General features: G+C 37.4%; 7 protein-coding genes across 7 annotated transcripts; 4 read left to right on the forward strand and 3 right to left on the reverse strand.

The window, feature by feature from the left end:
* Positions 1-624: 624 nt before the first annotated feature.
* On the reverse strand, positions 625-1,723 carry RHIMIDRAFT_110710 (uncharacterized protein). Its single transcript, XM_023605237.1, has 3 exons — positions 1,201-1,723; positions 819-1,149; positions 625-761 (listed from the first exon to the last, which is right to left on the reverse strand). Exons 1-2 carry the CDS (start codon positions 1,644-1,646, stop codon positions 954-956), a joined length of 642 nt encoding a protein of 213 aa, XP_023467533.1. The 5' UTR covers positions 1,647-1,723; the 3' UTR covers positions 625-761; positions 819-953.
* A 1,037-nt stretch (positions 1,724-2,760) lies between these two features.
* On the forward strand, positions 2,761-6,150 carry RHIMIDRAFT_213504 (AAA-domain-containing protein). The gene is made up of 8 exons (XM_023607251.1): positions 2,761-2,860; positions 2,906-3,389; positions 3,456-4,327; positions 4,379-4,715; positions 4,770-4,938; positions 4,994-5,508; positions 5,561-5,638; positions 5,691-6,150. Exons 2-8 carry the CDS (start codon positions 2,998-3,000, stop codon positions 6,043-6,045), a joined length of 2,718 nt encoding a protein of 905 aa, XP_023467534.1. The 5' UTR covers positions 2,761-2,860; positions 2,906-2,997; the 3' UTR covers positions 6,046-6,150.
* Positions 6,151-6,796: 646 nt separating this feature from the next.
* RHIMIDRAFT_312196 (uncharacterized protein) lies at positions 6,797-7,642 on the forward strand. The gene is made up of 2 exons (XM_023614787.1): positions 6,797-6,990; positions 7,047-7,642. The coding sequence occupies exons 1-2, from the start codon at positions 6,801-6,803 to the stop codon at positions 7,607-7,609; spliced, it is 753 nt and encodes a 250-aa protein (XP_023467535.1). The 5' UTR covers positions 6,797-6,800; the 3' UTR covers positions 7,610-7,642.
* On the reverse strand, positions 7,633-10,207 carry RHIMIDRAFT_277381 (TPR-like protein). The gene has a single exon (XM_023612686.1). It carries the CDS (start codon positions 10,100-10,102, stop codon positions 7,688-7,690), a length of 2,415 nt encoding a protein of 804 aa, XP_023467536.1. The 5' UTR covers positions 10,103-10,207; the 3' UTR covers positions 7,633-7,687.
* Positions 10,208-10,495: 288 nt separating this feature from the next.
* On the forward strand, positions 10,496-11,626 carry RHIMIDRAFT_110753 (uncharacterized protein). Its single transcript, XM_023605239.1, has 4 exons — positions 10,496-10,773; positions 10,821-10,875; positions 10,927-11,045; positions 11,099-11,626. The coding sequence occupies exons 1-4, from the start codon at positions 10,555-10,557 to the stop codon at positions 11,492-11,494; spliced, it is 789 nt and encodes a 262-aa protein (XP_023467537.1). The 5' UTR covers positions 10,496-10,554; the 3' UTR covers positions 11,495-11,626.
* Positions 11,627-12,859: 1,233 nt separating this feature from the next.
* Positions 12,860-13,418, forward strand: RHIMIDRAFT_250030 (uncharacterized protein; the record flags this gene model as incomplete). Its single annotated transcript, XM_023610686.1, has 4 exons — positions 12,860-12,867; positions 12,919-13,104; positions 13,170-13,272; positions 13,326-13,418. 4 exons carry the CDS (start codon positions 12,860-12,862, stop codon positions 13,416-13,418), a joined length of 390 nt encoding a protein of 129 aa, XP_023467538.1.
* Positions 13,419-13,510: 92 nt separating this feature from the next.
* Positions 13,511-14,244, reverse strand: RHIMIDRAFT_200276 (SCO1-SenC-domain-containing protein; the record flags this gene model as incomplete). The annotated part of the gene is made up of 2 exons (XM_023606442.1): positions 13,511-14,091; positions 14,151-14,244. The coding sequence occupies 2 exons, from the start codon at positions 14,242-14,244 to the stop codon at positions 13,511-13,513; spliced, it is 675 nt and encodes a 224-aa protein (XP_023467539.1).
* Positions 14,245-17,936: the final 3,692 nt, after the last annotated feature.

Here is a 17,936-nt window from a genome sequence, read left to right on the forward strand (position 1 = left end):
AACTTTTACAAAGAGACTAAAGAGGAGCTATTTCTAATATTAAGTTAATTTCAACTCCAAGACAGCCCACCTGTTAATATTACTGTCAAATGAGATAGTGAGCCATATTCTTTTTGTATTTGTTATTACTCTGATAACATTACAACGGTTTCAATACGACATCTCAATTTGAAAATACAGTATCTCCATGGATGTCAAGGCTGATACTACGAAAATATTCTTGGTAACGACGAATTTACATTTCATACAGCATGAATTTTGTTCTCACCATTGGGTGCATTTATTTTCGATCACAGGCGAATTTACTTTCCGGAAAGACTGTATAACACAATACATATTCATTACTTCCATTTGGTTCTTTCTCTCTCGATACTAAAGAAAAAGAGTTTGGTATACAAAAAACAGGCATGTATCATTTTGTATAACAACGTATTTATTGATAAAGATATTAAAGACTATCATTGCTGTTGTTGTTATCACTATTACTATTATGGCTGTTATTATTGGCGTTATTATCCTCCATCATTTGACTTGTTGCATTTGCTTGCTCTATTGATGGTGCAATAGGCTTTGTAGTTAATGCCAAAAGGCGTTTGTCGGTATATCCAGACTATATAATAACAATGATAAGAAAACCCTATTCTATCAACTATAGAATTCACAACTTACACTTAAAAGATCCTGTTCACAAGGAACTCTCATCTGAAGTATAGTATTGTTTTTCAAGTTTTGTTTCAACACCCTTTTTAAAGAATCATCTCCTATATAAAAATGTCTTGTTTCTAGCTTTCCTGTTTTACTATCATGACATAACTTACTGTTCAATAGACACTTCCATAATCCATCAAAGCCTTTGTACTGTAATACCATTCCAGAAATAGTTGGATCTTGAAAGGTCAATCTTAACCAAGCTATAAGTGGTTCAATCGTTGCTTCGGCTGTAGAAGGAACTGTTAGAAATATAAAAATATGGTATATATAATGAACTTGCGAGATAGTTGAAAGTAATATGTTCTACTGTACGTAATATGACTCACTTCAACAATAACACCTGCTGTAGGTAAGGCTTGGGCCATGGGTGGTACGGATGTGTTTTGAGTTTTGGCATCATGGGTGGTAGTAGTGGTTGTGTTAACATGGTTTTGATGACTATTCTATCGTTATTTATCATTAAAGCACACACGGTGTATCGTATATTACCTAAAATTAGGTGCAGCATATTGAGTGTTGGTATTGGCTGGCCAGTTTTGTGTTGTGCCTTGAGGCATTAAGGATGGGTTCAATTGTGTTTCCTGTGGTTGTTGTTGTTGGTGGTGGTGATGTAATGATTGTTGGTGCAATTGTTGGTTATGAACCAAAGGCGCCTCTTTTGATTCCTCTTTAGTTAAATTTCTTTCTTCTTCTTGTTGTTGCTGTTGCTCTTGTGGCGGCTGTGATTGCTGTGGTGGTGGTTGTTGAGGCTGTTGTTGTTGTTGTTGTTGTTGTTGTTGAAGCTGTAATTCTTTTTGTTTTTGAAGTAATTGTTGTTGCTGCTGCTGTTGTTGCTGTTGACTACTTACCAGGGCATTCATACTTTCGATTAGTTTTCTGACTTCAGCCAAATCGCTGGCTGCTGCTTCCGTGGCCCTGTCCATCATGAAACTCATTTTCTTTTTCTTTCTTTCTTTTGGAAAAGAAAAAGAATCAGATTGGTTGATTTTTTTTTTAAAATCAGTTACACACTTTTTCCAGCTGCTGATACAGTCACTTTGGATACTGTTTTTCTGTTTTATCAACTTATCAACCTTGCTCAAAATGAGACAAAAGAAAATGAGAGTTGTTTTTTATCTTTTTAGAGCCATACACTTGAAGGAATTGTAAGATATCAAGGGAAGTATTAAAGATGGGCAATCATTGAAACAATAGGATCATTTAAGAACACAAACAATAGATGCTCTTTTTTACTTTAATGCAGAAAAAAAGGGACCTTTTCAAAAATTTTTATACTCTAAAGCCTAGTAAGGGCATTCCAGGATTAAGAGAGAAGCACTGGACACATCACAGTTTAAGTTTATACTCAATATAAATCAGTTTGTTTGATAATCAATGAAAGAAACTATTGTTAAAGATTCCCTAGAAGCTTATTAAAGAAAGTCCTAAATAAGCTACTCCATCATTGATCATGTATGCCCTCTTTAGATGATAAGGGCGTATAATTAAAATAAAAGATTCTCGTTTATCATATTCAGACTATTTAGTAAAAAACCATGACAAATGCCAAATGATTTTATTTATGGCGTGGGATGAAATAAATAGATGCGGTTATTCAATTAAGCTTATCCTTCACACACTCTTTCTTTAATGACTCTACCGATCAACGCTCATCTAAAACTAGTTCATAACCAAGAGACTCAATGGGTTGAAGTCTCTGAAGACTTGTGGAAACTTGTATCAGCAAATCAAGGTAAACTAAACTTTTCAAATCTATTAAAACTCACTATTGTTTAAGACAATATTGCACTTTCTGTCACCGTGCCATCGTTGGCAGCGCGCACACCTATCAGTACAAGGGACTCTCAACCAAGCCTAGACTCATTCATTGCGCGATGCAGGCCTGCAACTGAAGAGGTAAAACCCAAAAAAGAGAGGGAGAGCAAGTATTGACTTTACGAATAGAAAAAAGGACAAGTAGTATATGTAAGTAGTCAATTAATCAAGTCTGTCTATGGATCAGATGCATTATCACACTTGGATGACGAAGAAGAAGAAGAAGAAGAAGAGACTACGTGTAAGGTTGAGATTAGAACAGTGCAGTTGATCGAATTGGATGAAATCATCCTAGGTGCCTTGAATGAAACATCATATACACAGGCACAGAAAGGTAATAGTCAACATAATAAGAATGATGACCTTACCATTATGATAGATTACAATGCTATATCAACTCTACTTTCGGATAAGATCATCAGGAGCTCTGAGATATATCAATTCGACAATGAGCTCGCTTATAAAGTATTGATGACGAATCCAGTTAGACAAGGATATATTCATTCATCAGAGCGAACCAGACTCTTTGTGGTCAATATATCAGACATGGATGACGACGAAGCACTAGGCAATTCTGTATCTCTATCATCCATATCGTTCAACACACTCAATGCACAGCCAGATCCAGTTGTGATCGAACCGCGAGAGTACGATGTGAAAATATTAGAGAGAAAGTGGCCAGAGGCTAGGCTTTACCCTCCACCAATTGCTAATGAAGATGATGAAAATCGCGTCTTTATGAAACTAAAGGATTTGGCAAGCTGTGGTATTTTTAGTGGAGATTGGGCTCTTGTCAGCGCAAACGATCCAAAAAAGTCCAGATTGTGCAAAATATATGGAGCGGATGATATTCTAGAGGAAGGGTAATAATAAAAAAAAAAGATATATGTATATAGTGAATAATGCATTTCTTTTCTTTTTTTTGTTAGAGACGTTGTTTATCTTCCTCCCACACTTTATTTTAATCTCAATCTTCCCCTTCCACCTGAATCAACCTCAGCTGCAAAGATCACAGTAACTAGAGTTCAAGATACTCCAGAACGTGGCCCGCCTGTTTCATCTGCTGTAACCATTGCTCGTGTTGCATCTCCTACATCCATGGATAAAGCACTCCAGTCGATATGTTTAGATTCATTAAAACAATGGTTTGAGCAAAAGGAACGTATTGTATGTAAGGGCGATATCATTGCTATACCAATTAACGAAGACATGGCTCGCTTAAGGCCATCTGAAGACGAGTCTAGTATCAAGCCATCCACCCATCCACCCACGACCTTGGTCTATTTCAAAGTTATCCGTCTGGACACGAGCGACGACACCAGTAACAACACGCATCCTTCCTATTACGGTTCTGGACGCCGAGTTGTCCCAAGCAAGACGCAGATGGTACAGACAGGTGTCGAATATTCACGTGTGCCCGTAGGCTCCATCTCCTACTATCACGACTTTGCCGAAAAACTGCCCTTGGTAAGATCAAACGGACCTACTTACGATCAACTATATGAACTCGTTTCGTCCTCGTTACATTTTGCTGGCCTTAATTTCGATCTCTCTTGTAATGCTCTCTTTCATGGCCCTAGAGGTAGCGGTAAGAGCACCTTGGTGAAGGAAGTGGCAGAATCCATTGGCGTCCATGTGTATGAATTCTCTATTTATGATATCCTCTCTGATACCGACGCTAAAACTGAAGCTTATCTACGAGCCAAATTTGAAAAGGCTGCTGCTGTTGCGCCTTGTGTTATGCTCATACGGCATATGGAGGGTCTCGCAAAGAAAAGCGCTGTTGTTGAATCTGGACAAGGTAAAAAGTTGAATATTACAAAAGCATTGCTTTTTCTAATTTTACTATTAGAACCTTTGCTAGCTACGGTTTTAGAAGATTGTATAAAGAATGCTGGCTCAGCGCATGCAGCAACGGGATACCCTGTCATGGTTATTGCCACCACAGGAGATATAGATACCTTACCTTCTAGCGTTTTGTCTTGTTTCAAGCATGAGATTTCCATTCACGCACCTGATGAAAAGGCTCGTTTACAGATACTCAAGAACTTGTTATACCATAGTCCGCTGGCTCCTGATGTTTCTTTATCTAATTTGGCAACACAAACAGCTGCCTTACTAGCCAAAGATTTAGTAGATTTAGTAGCCAGGGCGGGTGTACTTGCCTTGCAGAGAATAGATCGTGGCATGTACGTTTGAATTATAAAGACACACACACAAAATATAACCTTGTTTTACTTTAGTCATCGTAAAACGAACGAATCTGAAGAAGGGTCGACAGAGGGACCAGATATGTCTATGGTAACCGCCTCAGACATCCGTGCAGCTGGCGTCACCTTGACTGCTGCTGATTTTGATGGTGCCTTGGGTGAAGCACGAGCTAGTTATTCCGACTCTATTGGAGCACCCAAGGTATATATATACATTGAAATCATCTTTTATTGTTGATCTAACCCATAGTGTCTAGATTCCCAATGTCACCTGGGACGATGTTGGCGGTTTAGCTCATGTCAAGGATGACATTCTCGATACAATTCAGCTTCCATTAGAGCATCCTGAGTTATTTGGCTCTGGTCTCAAAAAACGAAGTGGTATCCTTTTATATGGTCCCCCTGGTACAGGAAAGACATTGCTTGCCAAGGCAATCGCTACATCCTGCTCTCTCAACTTCTTTTCTGTCAAAGGCCCTGAGCTTTTGAACATGTATATTGGTGAATCTGAAGCGAACGTTCGACGTGTGTTCCAACGAGCTCGTGATGCTAAGCCATGTGTTATCTTTTTTGATGAATTGGACTCTGTTGCACCTAAGCGTGGTGAAAAGGGTGATTCTGGTGGTGTCATGGATCGTATTGTCAGTCAACTGCTTGCTGAATTAGACGGTATGAGCGAAGGAGGAGAAGAGGCCGGTGTGGGCGATGTCTTTGTTATTGGAGCGACCAACAGACCAGACCTTTTGGATCCTGCATTGTTACGTCCGGGAAGGTAAGAGGCAACTATATAAAATGTACAAGGTATTTATGCTTCCGAAATGTAGATTCGACAAGCTACTCTATTTGGGTGTAAGCCAGGACCATGAATCACAGCTAAAGATTATTGAAGCTCTCACGAGAAAGTAAGTGATCCGTTTTTATGCCTTTTTGTTGGTTATCTAATTTGTAATATAGATTCCGTCTTCATCCAGATCTGGACCTTCGTAAAGTTGCAGAGCGATGTCCATTCCATTACACAGGCGCCGATTTCTACGCTCTCTGTTCTGATGCCATGTTGAAGGCTATGACACGTGTAGCCGAAACAATTGATGCTAAGGTAAACAAATTGAACGAAGAAAAGCGACCTGATCTTCCCGATCCTGTTACGACACAGTATTATCTGTCACATTTGGTTACACCTGAAGAAACTACGGTTCAAGTACAAGAGGTTGACTTTATTAAGGCTCTAGAAGAACTTGTTCCTAGTGTTTCTGCTACTGAACTTGAACATTATTCTAAAGTTAGAGAAAAGTTTGAAAAAGATAATTAAAAGTGTACGCCCTCCCTTAATGTTGTGTAAATATTCAGGCGTAGCTATATAAACTTTGTATTTTTATTTTCAATATAAAAAGGAATAAAAAGACAATAGATCAAGTCAATAATATATTTATTTATTAAAGCATCCTCAAAAGAGAAGGAAAAAGAAAAAATGTCAGCAACAATGCCAAAAGTCTTTTAAAGGTTCTGATTGCTGCTGTAACGACATTCTTCAGGTCAGCCATTGACCATTAGAACAAGGGACCAGGCACCCATAAAAACCATCAAACCATCAAATATAATTAAAAAAGACATTTACAAAAGATTCTCTTTGAAAAATGTAAGGATTTGACTTATATATTTATGTATATGAGGTATACGCTAATGAGAATAGGAAGAGCGGGTATTCTTAAAGATCGTTTCAGTAAATAAAAACGTGATCTCATAAGTAAAAGCTGTTCGTAAAGCATCAGGATCTTTCTGAGAGTGGAATGTTTTAAGAAATAGTATGTACTCTAATTGTACCAAGGAACAAATTGAGCTACATCATTAGCTTCTTTTTTCTTTCATAAAAGCACGTAAAGACAAAGGAGTGTGGAGGGCACTTATGTCATGACTTCTTTAACGTCATGCAAAATAAGTGACTTAAATAGAAAATTCATTCCATTTTAGGTTATTTCCATTATGTCACAGTGATGCATAGTGTATATATCAAAAAATATAAATATAAGCTCTAGGGCAAACTCTTTATATACATTTATTAACAGAATGAACAACACTCAAGATACTCACACTTTACCCAAGCACGAAAATCACCAAAATATTGAACTTCGACCTCATACCCACCTACATGAACAAGCTATTAAGGGTCATCAAACCAATAGTACTATCGCTGGACCTAATGGAATACAAGAAGGTATTGTCAATCAAGGGCTCGCTCCTACAGATAACAGTCATTGTAAGTGAATACATATGGAGAGCATATATACATAAATCTAATATTGCGGTCCATAGTGAAACAACATAATCCTAATGGCCAATTAAAACACAATGAAAACCACACTCACCAACGCATTGATACTGATGCAGATACTATTCATCCTCTACAGGAAACAGAGAACGAACTTAATACCTCATCTAACGAACAACAACCAAATACCCATAATGAAAAAGATGCGGCTGGGCTTGCGCAAGATATGAAAAATCCAAATAATAACAATTCAAACACCAACAAGAAACCAAGTATTTCGTTCAATGAACCTTCTACTCATGCCTCTATTGTTCAAGATACTGGTCATGCAAACAAGGCAGATAATGAAAGATATAACAGAGACGCTGCTGCTGCTGCCGGTACTAGAGGTGAAGCGACTGGTACTGCTGTTGATAGTGCAATGACCGAACACAAGCCAGGTGATAATGAGAAAGGCGATAAAGAAATGAAGGACGGAGTAAAGCATGCACCAAAACCAAAGAACACGGGAGGCGATGCTCATCATATAGCAGAGCAGGAACCCATGGGCTTAGGAGGACTCACAGGCAAGCAGCCAGTAGGTGAAATCAACTTTAAGACATTGTAAATACACAGTTGTAAATAAAAATAGTGGAGGAGAAATAAATACTTTTATTATGTCTATAATACAATTTCTTTGAAAACATTATGCATTTCTAAGGTCATCCATGCGTTCCTTTAAGCGCTCATAAGAGGGTGTATCTTCAAATATATCCTTGACTTTGCCCATTAAGCCTTTGAGGATAAGACGAGCTTGATAACGCCAGTCAGAACAGACAGGAGCACCATCTTGCGTTTTATCACCTAGGTTTTCATACATGTCTACGGTTTCAAGTGCAACCGTTGTAACGTCTTCAAATACACTTTCTTCAGTTTCAATGCGAGGATCATGCATGACAGAGCGGTAGGCCTTCACAGAGGTGTCAAGAGCGTCCGTATACCGTTTTTGCCATAAGTAAAATTTGGCACAGATCATCCAAATATCCGGTGAGTTTGTAATCCTGCTCAAGATAACGTCCTCCAGTAGGCGCTGAACATGGACCGACAAACGCGCACCATCTCTATCATGAGGGTCTTTCCAGTTTTGGACAACGTTTTCGACAATCATACGAAGTACACCGACATCAACAGCACCATCACGTACCTTATCCCATCGAAGTTCAACCACACGCTGCATGGCGTAGATGGCATCTGCAAATTGGCCAATATCAATCGAGACAAACAACAAGTTTTGCCACATTCTCCAATCGTCAAACTTGATTTTGGTAGCGCGCTTCAGCGCCAAAAAGGCGTCTGGCTTTTTATCCGTCTTGACGTAGATGCTTGCCAAGTTGTTCCATGCCTCTGCATTTTCGTCGTCCAAAAGAGTCACACGATGAAAGGCACGGATACCAACGTCCCACTTTTCGACCACCATAGAGGCACAGCCAAGGATGTACCAGGAACCTTCAAAGAGTGGATTGATCTCAAGTGCCTTTTGATAGTACTCGATCGCGGCTTCATAGTTTTGTTGCTTGAATTCATAGGAGCCTAAGCTACGCATGGCACGGGCATAGCGATGATTGGAAATCTCCCATGATTTTTTCCAATGAGCTGGTTCAAGTTCGAGGTCACCAAGGATACACCAGTACTTGGGCGAGTTAGGATTTTCCTTCATAAGTCGCTCTAATACACTCTTTGCCTTTTGTGGTTGTTCCATCATTTGATAGCACGAAATCACATCCTCCCACATCTCAAGTCTTTCAAAGATTTCAACGGCTGAGCGAAGAACACCTAATGAGACAAAACGACGGGCCAGTTCACGTTCCATTTCCCATTTACTAGGCAACAGCAAGTCGTAAAAGTAAGCCAGTCGTTCTTCCACCTTGGAGTCTTCTACCTTGATTTGATCAACGAGCGCCTGTAGCTGAAGGGCAGAACGCTCGACTGTACGGCCCTTGTTGGATTCTAGACGAGAACGCAGCAGGAGACCCATGGTATGTACCATCCAGTTATTAGCATTCTCAAGCACACGGGTAACGTAAGGAACCATCTGTTCGGTCGTGATACCATGATCAGGGTTGGTATTTTTGACGTTTAAGCAAAATGCAAGTAAGAGACATTGGTCGATGATGTTCAAGTTACCATGACGCTGATCACTTTCTTTCTTGTTCTGCTCATTTTCTGCAAAGTTGATTTTTTCCAAAATAGTATCATCATTTAGGTCCAATGTCTCTGGCTTGGCTGCATCCTCGTCTACCTTTTCTTCTCTTTTGCTTTCAGCTAAAACAACCAGTTGAGAGACGTCAAATGTCTGAAATTTTGTACGACGACCCAAGGCACCTGTCAGGGACCAGACAAAGCCGGATTCCTTTTGTGCTGACTCCATTCGTTGCAAGGCTTCCTTATCCTGACCGTAATAATTGTGAATCAAGCCTGCTTCCAACTGCTGACGCACTTTGAGAGCACCACTAGACTCTTTATAGTCTTCAATCGCTTTGGCGCTTTTGTTTTCCAGCATTGATAACTCGGCTTGAAGTGTACCCGTGTGTTCATCCAGGAGCTGTTGTTGAATAAAGGCAGCGCGCATGGACCACAGAGAGCCAGTCAAGGTATCTTGACATACGTTTGAAAGTAACACACGAGCAACGGCCAATAGTCCAAGTTGCTGAGTCAGATGATATACTTCTTCACTGTCAACTGAAAGGGACTGAAGACATGCCTTATGTATCTCTGCTTCAAGCTGTTCATCCTTTTGGCTGCAGAATAGCTCAGAAATGGTAAAGGAAGGTATGGGACCTGTCCAATTGATTTGTACAAACGTGTTGAGACAAGCAATACCAGTGACCAATACTTGAAATCGCACAGATTCGTCTTGAATATTTAAAGTTAAAAGCTTGTCATTGACCCATTGTTGAATGTCATTAACGGTGCTGCCTTGAGCATTTTGGAATAGGATGCTGTTTTTTATTATTTTTGCATATTCGCCCTTTTGAATATCGGATATGAATGAAGTATAGTTATCGTTCAACGAGTATTCGGTCCCAAGGACAAGACACTCTTCAGCTTTATAAAAGGACATGAGGTTGAAAGAAAAGGGAGAGAGAGAGACACTTTTTTTCTTTGCATATATATGTCAAAAAGGAGGGGAACACAAGCCACACTGGTTTAATTTGTAAGCTGATTGTTCAAAGACTCTTATGGAAAAAAAAATATTTGACTTGCAGACAAAGAAAAAGAGAGGAGCTTGATTTGTTTTTCTCTTTTGAATTCAAAAGACAAAGGTGCGATTGTTACCAGAAAACAAATTTGAAAAGCTTTTGTCCCTTTTATAAAAGCACTACCTTGCCCTAAAGACAAGGAAAAACTAGCTATTTTGATTGTGTCAGGAAAATGCTACACTTTTATTTCAATCGGAGACTGTATTCAACAAAGAAAGACAAGCTGTGACTTGTAAAAAGGTGATCTTTTTTATATAAAAAGTGAGGAGAGAGAGAAAAAGGGATAACCGTTTCTTTTTTTTTATATATATATATGTCAACTTTTTACTTGTATACCATTTTGTTTATTCTCATCATGTCATTTTTTTATTACAGTCCAAATAAGCTCATATCCTATTTATTTAAAAATACACAACGCATAAGAGTAAATTGTTGGTACTGTAACACGGATGCCATCCTAGACTTGAGTTCAGGCGGATCAGCCAGATATTGGATATGTCAAAGGTGTGAAAGTGAGAATTTTAGAGATGAGGTAACAACAATTATATCTATTTCACTCTTTAACTAATATCATCAAAGCAAGGGCAAGTGATGGACCCCATTGTTCCCTCAAAATGCACGAAACCACCAAAAAGTAAGGGGGAACATTGTTACAATACACAAGCTTATTGATGACTTTTCATAGTAACGGATTATAGACCCTATATATCAGATCCAAACAAGCCGACACTTTGCAATGAATGTCAAAAGGCTCAGGCACTCATATTATATCTATCAGAAGGATTTATTCCAGATGATGAAAATGTAAGACTTGATGTTTATCTGTGACCCTATGCTGATATACAGTTGTCAATTAGGAATTTGATTATAAGGAAAGATGTCAGCAGTACTTGTCACATAAAAGATACCTTGATGATAGATATGATCTATGCCAAGAATGTCATGATGAAGTTGCAGCGTACCTTGAACAACAGACCCAGCAATTTGGACCAGCAAGACTATACGAACCAAACGAAGACGCCATTCCACCCCCAGAACCACAAGATACATTCATGGTCAAAGAGTGCAACCGTAATAGATCAATGACCAAATTCAAGCTACAACGGCTGTTTTGGATATCGATGCATGTATTTACTCTACTCTACCTTTATTACGGTAAGATAGTATGCCATTATTATTTTCATTCATTCTTTGCTAATGAGACTATTGCTTTTGTTAGTCACTTGTTATCCAGCAGCAATTACAGACCATAACCCGTTTTCTATCAGCATAAAGAGTTACATTGCTCAAGCATATCACACCTATAAAGAAACAAATACCTGGAATGAATGCATTTGGCTATTTATCAACTACATCAAGAGCATTATCCCAAGATACTACAACTTCCACCGCGCTCTCTTTGTATGTTCTCTAGGAGAACGTTTTCACGAGGGCGATTGTACTCGTATAGATACCCCTAATGGCGGCACTGAGTTCTTCCTGTACCATCTAGCTTCATATTACGGAGTAACATGGCATGTGTTTCTGTATAAGGCCTTTTGGGAAACACACCGTTATCACTACTGGAAGCTCTACTCGGCAAGTTCAATTTATATACTATAGCTTACGTTTTTGCTAACATCTAGTTTAGTTTGCTCAACATGTCTTGTTCTTGTTTAGAACTTCTCTCTTCTTTTATCCACCAACATACATTTTACGTAAACCAGTGTATTTTATTGCTGTTTACTTGGCTGTAAGTTAATCACACAATAGTCTCGCCATGCTAAACTAATGAATATATAGGTACTGTTTATACCATTCTTCATTATTAGAATTCGGAAAGGATACGAATATTTCTTTACACCAGTGAATGTTAGAAGATATCCCTCCAACGAGCCATACAATTTACTTCAAAGACAAGTAAGCTTAGACACATCTGATCTAAAGATAAGGCGAAGAAGAAAGACTGATCAAGTAAAAGAAAAAGAAAGCGTGTTTGATGACAAGCCCAAGAGAACTGATATGGACATGTTACGTTTAAATATGCGTTTCAATTATTTGAGAATAGACGAGAGAAAGGAAAGAAAAGAAGTAAGATTCAATGATCTCTTTTAAAAATAAAGTTTCTATTGTATCTTGAATGCCAAATCTGTCAGTCTTTATCGTCATATGGCACTCAATTAATGAAGCTCACATATGTAATTCTTTAAATGCAAATCACTACGCTGAACAGTATTTTGTTGACTATGGGCCAAACAATTGTTCAATAGGATTTAGCTCAGAGTAAAACGCATCGATGCCCCCTTTTATCAATGATCAACTTGTTGATTTCTCCATCAGTATGGATAGAAAGCATTCTCCATAATGATATAAAAACACCTTTTAATTCAGGATATTCGACCTAGTTGATTATAGAGTTCCTCCTTTGGAGATTTGGTAGTGCCCATAGTTCCTCGCCTTATCACCCTTCCCAACGATTTTAACAACTATCTGGTGTAGTCCTCTCATTGCCCAACAGGAGAGCGGAGTGACTACACTCGGAGCTCTCGTGACTTGCTTTATTCTACCCAACTTTTTTGAGGCAAAGAAAAAAAAAAAAGGACCTTTTTTTGTAAAAAATACTTTTTTGTACATAAATCATGGGAAGGTAAAATAATATAAAAGAGATCAATAAGGAAATCAATATTTATATTACTAGACTTCGCCGTAAGAGAACGCACCACAGCATCCGAGACAATTACCGTAAACAACGTACTCGTGCTTATACAAGAGATCTTGATCAGATCCATGACGATTTAAAACCTGATAACTATGAAAAAATGAAGCATCAAGAAGTTGATACCGACTTACCAGGACTTGGACAGCATTATTGCGTAGAGTGTGCGTAAGTATTTGCTTATATATATATATATATATATGTACTTGATGACAAACCTTTTCTTTCTATAGACGTCATTTCATTTCAGATTCCCATTTACAAGAGCATTTAAAGAGCAAATTACATAAAAGAAGACTCAAGAAATTAGAAGAAGAACCATATACACAAGAAGAGGTAATATAATAAAGAGATGTATGTGTACTGTGATATTAATGATGGTCATATAGGCTGATCGGGCAGCAGGTATTGGTAAGCCTGATAATGGTAAACGAGGAGGTAGATTAAGAATGACAGATGATGATGTGACAATGGAAGAGTAACAGGATCAATAATAATGCATTTGCTTTTTCTCTTTTTTCTCTTTATATATAAATATTATTCATTCATTTCTGTGCGCAAACATACAAGGGCTTTATTTTTGTGGATAATTCGATAGTTTACCTCCTTGATTGACATATTCTTCTAAATAATATTTAAAGCTATTAAACACTTCCTCAGATGTAGTATCTCTTGCATAACAATCTACAAATTTGCCTTCTGGATCCATCAAATAGAGAAAGATGGAGTGATCGACGAGATAATCATCCTCTGGCTTTGCATTAGGTGGTGTGTATGAATATACTCTAAATGATCTTGCTACTCTTTTCAATTCATCTTTATCGCCTGTAAATCCAATCAGGTCTGGATGAAAGTCCTTGACGTACTCTTTGACAGCTTCAGCTGTATCTCGTAATGGATCACATGTGATGAATACAGGTACAAGTACGTCCTCTCCTATCTCTTGCTTGATCTTGTCTGTTACTTCAGCCATCTTATCCAATTCTTCAGGGCAAATATCTGGGCAGTGTGTAAATCCAAAATAGACTATGTAATAACGTCCTTTGAAATCATCTGAGCTAGTTACTCTATCTTCATTGACATTATAAAGTTTAAAAGGACTGCCAATATTCGGTCGACCAAAGCTTTTGATCTTTTCTCTTTCTCGCTTTTCACCTTTTGCCAATAGTTATGTTATTGCTTTGAATGAAAAAAAAAAAGGTTGAACCACTTACGCATGAGTCGTAATTTTTCTTTCTCTTGTCTAAAATAGACTACCAGTCCAACAGCTGTGGCACCTAACACAGCAGCAGATTTCCAAGTAAACATCTAAATGAACAGTCAATCACTTCTCTCTGTATCTATATTATACAAGCAACACGTACCTTAGGTTGAGATGGAGGTGTTGTTGTTTGCTGTGTTGCATAAAAACGTTTATAATGTAGTCTTGTTGTACTGCGTGTGCATAATGTAGCAGGCTACAACAAAAATAAGTCTCTCCTTTATTAACTAATGACAATTATTTACTTTTACATAACACCTTGTTGTTAACCTTGACAAGAATGACATTCAAGAAAAAAATAAAAGTAATGAACGCCCTTGTCAAAAGAAAAAAAAAGTACTATCGGAGTTGTAGTCATTCGGATAAACTCAACATCACTATTTTATGACCACACCTTAAAGACATCTGTCACCAATAATCAAGCAAGCTACTTTATATATTTCTATTGCATTCCCCTATAAACCACACAATAGTTATAGATGACCGAGATTGAAGTACAGTGTTTCTACTTCAAATTCAGACGAAGTTAGTTTTTTTTTAGACGAATCAATATAGTTTAGGATTCGCTTACCCATTTTGGATAAATCGTAAAAGGAAATTCAGATAAAATAGGAAATTAGTTTTGAGACTAATCGTTCAGGCATTTTCTTTTACCTGTAATAATATAAATTCCTTTTGCAAAAAAAAAAAAAAACCGTGTTTAATACGGCGATTTGTGAATTAAATATGAGTGTAACCTTTGAAATAAGCTTCAGACCTATCCAAGCCTTTCGAGATTACAAGAGAGATTTTCATCATATTCTTTATCGCGTTGATATCGCGTTACCATAATATATTACATATTTTACAAACAAGTACATTACTGCCATTGACGCCACTTACGCTATTCAAAGTATCAGTCTCACACCAACAACAATTTCTTGAATTTTTGAGCTCATCAATTGGCACAACAAGAAGGTCACCAGCAGCTTCTCTCTTTTTCAAGTAGTGCCACATGATACCAGCTGCACCGCGACATAAGCCTTTCAATTTCACTATATCTTTTCCGAACATACCATTCCCAAAGACAACAAGTAGAATTTTGGGTCTATCTTCTTCTTTAAATTTCAAAAGTTTCCATTTATTTCTCCTTGTAAAGTATATAAAGTGAGTAGGTGTATACTAACACATAAAACTGTAGTTATGAATTTGCTTTCTGTACTGCTGTTGCCTATTCTTTTCTTTCTTCTTTTCGTTTTTATGCAATCGCTTCTTTCTTTTATTTTTTCGTTTTTCTTTTTTGTTCTTCTTTTTAAAATGCTTTTTTCCTATTGTATTTTGCACTGCCATTTAATAACATATTAACCATCATTTCGGGAGCCCTTTGTTTGCCTTGGTATTGATTAAACCGATATTTAGCAGTACTAAAGCCATAAAAAGTGAACAGCCTGTCCATGTTTGGAAGCATGTAATCCGCAAACCATAGAAAAGAAATACTCCTAGCAGTTTTCGCTGTAGGTGTAGCAGCCTCAATTGCAGTGATACCTGCCGTGTCCTTCGCTTGTTACAACTTCTTTGCATACACTGTGGAACCTGTTAAATGATAATACTCCTTCGTAATACAGCGCCTTATTTCATGCTGGCCTCCATCTAAACCCATAGCAACCGTATAGACTGCTTTTCTACCGGGGCCTAGAAAAATTGTCCTATATAATTGAATAACTTCTTCTATTGAAAAGTCACCAACACCCAAGCCATGATTTTGTATCAAGGTAACATCTCCGTTTTCGCCAAATGTCCTTCTGTAAAATATGAAATCTATGCAAAATCCATCAGATTTGACAATGTTGCCAAAGAGCACCTTATTTTCTTCATTGGGTATCAATTCTTCCATTCTATACATAGCCAAAGTTAGTTCATACATTTCCCTTAATTGTATTCCAATAAAATGCTTTTACCTTTTATCCACGTTCTTCAACACGCTAAAGTTGAGTACTCTTCGAAATAATTTAAGTTGATTGACATAGCCCCTTGGTAATCGTTCCCTCACAAAAACAGAGAGCGCATTTGCACTAATGTTCACAAATCGTCAGTGTACTGACAGTTTTTGTAAAATAATAAACAATCTTGGAAGAGGAAGGCGCCGAACATCGAAAAGTTGGTGCTGAGAGTGTTCGTCTTCGTATTGGTTCAAAATATATTCAAGGCATTTATATGCTCTTTCGGGAGCAGAGAATACAGTAATAAGTGATACTCTTTGATTAATCAAGACTCTAATTGGTTTGTATCCTTGGTTCACAGGGTCTCTTAACCTATCCTCTGTTAAATTTGCTGATAAAACTGCATTGCTTGGCCATATTGGTTGGCATACATATTGATAGCAGTAGCCTTTAACAATTATTTTAAGACTTTTAGGATCCATTGACTAACAAGTAGATACTACTTTTTAGAAAAAAAAAAAGCAATTCTTATATCCATCACTTACCATGAAGATGTTTTTAAGACGATAATACAAAAAAGATAAAAGACGTGATTCAAAATGTCCCACCATGTTATTATGATAACTAGTAACCAGCTCCGTGCATGCCTTCGCCAAGCATCGCGAAGTTCCTCCTGCAATTTGTTGATGGTATACGATAGAATTATATTGGGATTGGAATACGTTCCAGACTGCCACCATGTTTGGTGGCATATGTGTGCTGATTGTAATTTCCTTTGCATTAACCAATTTTTTTTTTTTGCAGCTTTTTTATCTTGTTCGATACTGTCGCTTTGTTTTCTTTTTTTACCTGATGCTCTAACTTTTGGGGGGTCAAAGAATGTTAGTAGGCAAGTCTTAAAAGACCATGCAATATGAGGATTTATCATCATCAGCACTAGCTGGCTTGTAAAGTTTTGATGCAAAGCTTTCATCTTACTTAAAAAATGCGTTGAATAAAACAGCGTATAGAAGCACTCTTTGATTATGTTAGCAGGAAGTATGTATTTACCTTCGCCTGGTGCTGCAGCTGAGGCCTTTTTATCTTTGACAGAACGAATTTTGTTTAGTATTATTGCTTTGTACATTGTCTTTTTTTATATTGTGGGAAAAAGAAAGAGGAAAAGCTCGTTCTGTTATGATGATTGATCTATTAATTAGAGTTCAATTGATATAGTATTTGCTTGGAAAAGTATTCTAGTTATCATCAGATCTTATAGCTTATAAACAGTTCTACTATTGGTTTAGAAATTCGAGAGAATTAAGTTATAAGAGCTAAAGTTGCCGACTACCATAGCTTGCAGAATACATAATGGGGTGATTGTACATTATTTTTATATATAATGGTGCATATCTTTATTCATATGTGGTTTCTTAACAATAAAAATTAGATCGTTTGTGTGGTTTTGACTTCCGGTGATGAATCCATCTATGTATAGACTTTTGGATGAAATGAATCTCTTTTAAAACCTTTATTAAAAATGAGAGTAGATTCATTCATTTACATGAAAGAGGCTGGATTAGATTGCTATTAAAATGGAACGTTTCTCTAGCTCAAGTGATGGTTTTCTCACCTTTAAAATAAGTTGTCTGAACATAAACTTCTTTACATTTGAAAACTAATTTCCTATTTTATCCGAGTTGCCTTTTAAGGTTTATCCAAAATAGGTAAGCAAAGCCTAAAATTACATTTTGATTCGTCTAAACAAAAGCTAACATCTTCTGATTTTGAAGTAGAAACAGAGTACACCATTTCTAGAAAGAGATGTCGCGCTGACTTGT

This window comes from Rhizopus microsporus (genome assembly GCF_002708625.1).
Source record: "Rhizopus microsporus ATCC 52813 unplaced genomic scaffold scaffold_5, whole genome shotgun sequence".
Taxonomy (NCBI): domain Eukaryota; kingdom Fungi; phylum Mucoromycota; class Mucoromycetes; order Mucorales; family Rhizopodaceae; genus Rhizopus; species Rhizopus microsporus.